Source organism: Prosopis cineraria, unplaced genomic scaffold, assembly GCF_029017545.1.
Source record: "Prosopis cineraria cultivar Desert tree isolate PC_DT_omini unplaced genomic scaffold, ASM2901754v1 PC1, whole genome shotgun sequence".
Taxonomy (NCBI): domain Eukaryota; kingdom Viridiplantae; phylum Streptophyta; class Magnoliopsida; order Fabales; family Fabaceae; genus Prosopis; species Prosopis cineraria.
Window position 1 is genome coordinate 7839362 of NW_026555332.1, and position 3816 is coordinate 7843177.

General features: G+C 34.4%; 1 protein-coding gene across 1 annotated transcript; it reads right to left on the reverse strand.

The window, feature by feature from the left end:
• Positions 1 to 940: 940 nt before the first annotated feature.
• On the reverse strand, positions 941 to 1696 carry LOC129309302 (uncharacterized). Its single transcript, XM_054950862.1, has one exon. The coding sequence runs from the start codon at positions 1694 to 1696 to the stop codon at positions 941 to 943; it is 756 nt and encodes a 251-aa protein (XP_054806837.1).
• Positions 1697 to 3816: the final 2120 nt, after the last annotated feature.

Below are 3816 nucleotides of genomic sequence, written 5' to 3' on the forward strand. Positions count from 1 at the left end.
TTTTAGTAGTTTATATATAAAATATTGCAAGTGCTTATTAAGATGTTTAATTTAGTAAACTGAACAAGTCACATTAACAGAGCATGCTTACAATGAGCCTTTCACCAATGTCAATGGAATTGTTGCCACTAAATGTTATAGAAGTAATTTCACTTGTGTCCTGGAAAGATATGGACTTGATGTTTAATCCTACATGGATGATTATCTGGTTTTATGCCTTCATTTGTTGTATAACTCCATGGATCACCACTTGGGCCTCCCTATGGACCTATTGAAATGCTTTCTTCTATGTCATTCCACTACATCATGATATCGAATTTGCTTGTGAAGTTATTTCTTATTAATATAAATTTGTAAGAAGTCACACTATTCACAAATCTCTTAATAATCAGTGAAGTTCATAAGACTATGAGGGAAATATACTGGATTCAAGCATGGAGTGTGTGTGTTGCCTTAAGGCAGTCGTCCTACATTTATAGTATGGGTGAGTACGTAACTTAATCTAGGAAACATATAAACAAATCATATTGCATAATATTTGTATTGATGACAAAATGATCATTGTGATTTATATAACCAATTAAGGCTAAAGTATATTGATCCTCTAATTTTATATAATGTTTTAATTTAATCATTTTAATCTTATAAAATATCTTTTTAGTTCTCTAACCCTAACACCATTAGTTAAGTGCTTTTTCAATATTTAAATGTTTAATGTCAAAAAAATTTTCTAATGAAACTAATAGTATTAAGGTTAAAGGATTAAAATGTCTCATTGAATACTTTGGCCTATCAAAAGGAGGGAAAAAATACCAATATAGAGTTGGGTATAATGGAAGAACTAGTTCTTCAAAACATGGTGAATTAATGTTTGAATATCCTTTAGTAGAGGTGCCACATTTAATGCCTAACTGTGTTTAGAATAAGAGGATAAATAGTATTACAAAAACTTATGAGGATTGTTGTTACAAAAACTCTTGATTTCATGTTTTGCCCTTATCATGCCTTCATAGACATAGCCAAGAGAAGGCTTTTCATTTCCATCAACAATTCTTAGCAACCGAATGAGGGGACTAACAAGCACCACAATGTCATAACACTCATTCCAAAATATATTGTCCAAGACAATGTTAGCAAAATTCTGTCCTGCTACTGTCTTTGACAACTTGTGATTAACAAAATGTCTATCAACCACCAAAGCTTGCAAGTCATTCTTGTGCTTATGAATGCTTTGTAAAGTAATGAAGGTGGTAGCAAATCTAGTTGCTCTTAGACACACAATCTCCCTCCAACCTTGTGTTTTTCTAAGCCATGACAAAACGATAGTATGATTGTACACAAAAATGATAATCTTTGATGCCTTGGATGCAAGGTCTAGCACATGAGACAAACTTGCAATGTCTTTCAAGATGAGATTCAAGCAATATGTAGCACATTGTGACCAATAAATATGCCTATATTTCTCATGAATCAGTCGACCACATGCTACATAGTTGGCTGCATTATCAGTCATCATATGAACAATATTTTTAGGGCCAATCCACTTTATCACTTCACTAAACATCTGAAATAATATCTTGGCATCTTTGACTAGCTCTGAAGCATCAATAGACTTCACAAACACTATACCTTTTGTAGAATGAACTAAGAAGTTTATAAATGTACGTTGCTTAACATCAGTCCAACCATCAGCCATTAACGTGCAACCATTACTTTCCCATCTGCTTTGACGAGCATCAATAATTAAATGACATTCTCATTTCAAATCCCCTAATAAATTCACTCTCATATCATAAGTAGTAGGGCCTTTGAATCTAGGTCCTATAGCAGTAATTGCATCTATAGCTTTTTAAAAGAATGGACAATTCAATGTATTGAAAGGAATGCAATTGATAACAAACTACTTAGAAATAGCAATCTTTGCTTTATGCTGTGCTTGTTTAGTGGATAAAAAACTTCTAATACCTGGTTGTGCATCAGGAGTTGTTCTTAAGGCAAAGTAATTGCTAGTTGCACCAAAAGCTTGTCTCTTTACACCACTTGTAGAAGCCTTCCTTTTATCTTGAGCCGCAGAAGCTGTATTTGAAGGAGGATTTAAATCAGCATCAACTACTTCTTGTAAGTCATTAATATCACCATAATTTTTCTCAATATCATTCAGCTTTCTTTTTCTTAAAACCTCCCTTAAAGATAAGATCATTTGATGGCGTACATCATGAGAAACTTTTTTACAAGAAATAACTTGATCACTTACACTAGCTAGATGTTGCTTCAATCCATTTATGCCACCCCCTCTGTATTCACTTGAACAATGCAAGCATGTATAAACAGCAGTATCCCTTCTTTTCTTAAGGCTACATGTTCCTAGGCAGGATCAGTCTTCCCATAGGTAGAGCCAGGTATTGATTGTTTCTCTAATGAACTACCAATACCAGTCCTTCCAATAGCATTAACATTATGAGTAGAAGGGGTATTTGACACGGGTATAGGAGTTAGTGTGGGAGTGGGCGTAGGTGTGGGAGTGTCATTATTTTTAAGGCCACCAGCATCCATGATCTTAAATCAAAACTTTAAATTCAAATAAATAGAAATTAAATCACTAGATAAAAATAATAAACCACAAAAATAGAAACAGAGACTCTGTAAAAGGCAACTCAGGATTTAAGTAACAAAAATGAATTCAGGATATGATAAGTAACAATTTTAGACAATCACAAAAATGAAAGAATAAACATGCAATTTAGGATTTAAGTAACAATTTCAGACAAATTCAAACAAGTTGGACCTGGAGAGCTCCAACTCATTGAATCAGAGATGAAGACGAGTTAAACTTAGAGAGTATGGATTCAGACTTTAGAGATGACTCGAGTACTTGACCTTGGGTAGAGAGATGAAGACAGACTGAAGAAGAACCCAGATTAGACTTAAAAAATGAGACGGAGATGATACAAGATCTAACTTCCCACTTCAGTAATGGGATGAAGAATGCGTCTGACAAGTGTGCTGAGCTCAGAGATACATCCACTGTCCGTCGAAATGAAGAAAATCCCAGTGACAAATGCATGCGATCGTGTGTGTCGAAGAGGACGAAAGGAGAAACTGAATCTGCCACTCTCAAACAACTGGAACTGAAAGTGAAAAATGAAGTAATGAATAGAGAATAGGCAGAGCAACTTATTGGGCTAGGGCAATCGCAACTAGTCCTTATTTAAATCATTAAATAATTATTAAAAATTTAAAAAAAAAAAAACTCAAAACTATGTCGTTTTAAGCTGGAGGAGCAGAAAAAATTAATATAACATGAACCGATCAACTTATCTGAATTGTCACTTTTATGGTTTTTTTTTTTGTTCTTTAACTAGTTCAATGGTACCCCGATTTACTTGCCCCAACCGAACCAGACTAGTGACCGATTCACGGTTGATCCAGCTGATTTAGTATAGTTTTTAAAACTTTGATAAATACATATGAGCTAGCAATCAAAAAAGAGGGGAAAAATGATTACTGGTTTGGCATGGATGTTAATTGCATGAAGGTAATAGCCTGCTCTTCTATGGGATCCATTCATAAGAGAACCTTCATTTGGCAAGGAGAAATAAGTGCTATTGGAAGCCCCAAAGGTCCATGTATTGTTAGATTGGTTATGAATGAGACTAAAGCCGATAATTCAGGTAGGCTGAGTTTATTTAGGCTAGCATTATTATGATCAGGTTTAAAGTATCCTACCTTATCTAAAAGTTATATAGCCAAGCCCAGCCAAAATAATACCTTCAGGCTTCGGGCTTATTCAGGCCCAACCTAAAGATCTAAAACTTT

Bases quoted from the DNA above. Each gene is read 5' to 3' on its own strand.
- LOC129309302 (XM_054950862.1), bottom strand. From the start codon at position 1,696: ATGGCTGATGGTTGGACTGATGTTAAGCAACGTACATTTATAAACTTC.